Consider the following 936-nt stretch of genomic DNA (forward strand, 5'->3'; position numbering starts at 1 on the left):
CAACATAACCTCTCCCTGAGTGCCCTACCCTTGCGGGCTCAGTTGCCGCATTAGGAGCCTTCGCACCGCGAGACAGTGGGCTCAGGTGGGATCCACACAGAGAGAGGTTCAGTACAGAGCCGCACTCTACACACCTTATCCCCCTACTCGGGCGGCATCGTGGTGAGACCCTGGGCAGTCAGAGAGGCTGACAGTAAGTGGCGGGCTGAGAACTCGGGCCTCTCCCGACCCGCCATCGCTGCCTAAGGGAGGATCCTATCGGCCACTAGACCATGACAGATCAGAGGCGCACACGCCCTGTCCCAGCTCCCCCACTCCTCACACTGGGTTTGCAGTGCGCGGCCTCGCCACCTCCCTACCAGGGCAAACCCCCTCTCTCCCCCTAGGTGCTGCACTTGACGTCCATAGAAGGCGCGCGGCAGAGGCAGGAGGGAGGCGGGGAGAATCTAGCTCGCTCTGGCAGGGAGGCAAGGGTGTGACAGAGTGCTTGGGTGAGAACAGGCGGAGTGTGTGTGCCTGTACGCGATTGGGAGAGCACTTGTGACGAGGCACGGTTAGGCGAGTGGCAGTCGCTGGTGCGGACTTGCTAAGTCGTGTGTGCTCCTTTTTGCTTGCTAAGACTGGAACAATTTTTTTCAATACCCAAGAGCCAAGTGAGCAGAGTCTTCGAGAGTTTACATGCACGTCCGCAGTCAGTAGTTTAGGTGCCCCATCTCCGCCTTGCCCTCGGTGTACGTCAGCGAGCGGCTCACAAACGGGTCGGCGCACGGCACGCGGCGCTCGATGTGGAAAGGGATGGCCTGCGCCCACACCGAGGGCGGGCGCGCCCGCTCGGCCTGCTCTCCGCTTCCGAGCGGCTCGACGAGCTCGCTTGGCCGGTCGGGCTGCACGCAGACGCCGAGCTCAAAGGACCGGATCTCGAGCTCGTCGCCGTGC

At 62.6% G+C, this 936-nt stretch overlaps 1 protein-coding gene across 1 annotated transcript; it reads right to left on the reverse strand.

Annotated features, from left to right (window-relative positions):
* Positions 1-692: 692 nt before the first annotated feature.
* Positions 693-923, reverse strand: EMIHUDRAFT_259005 (hypothetical protein; the record flags this gene model as incomplete). The annotated part of the gene is made up of 1 exon (XM_005758621.1): positions 693-923. A coding segment is annotated over one exon (231 nt), but the record flags the coding sequence as incomplete, so codon positions are not given.
* Positions 924-936: the final 13 nt, after the last annotated feature.

This window comes from Emiliania huxleyi (genome assembly GCF_000372725.1).
Source record: "Emiliania huxleyi CCMP1516 unplaced genomic scaffold EMIHUscaffold_8507, whole genome shotgun sequence".
NCBI classification, from domain to species: Eukaryota; Haptophyta; order Isochrysidales; family Noelaerhabdaceae; genus Emiliania; species Emiliania huxleyi.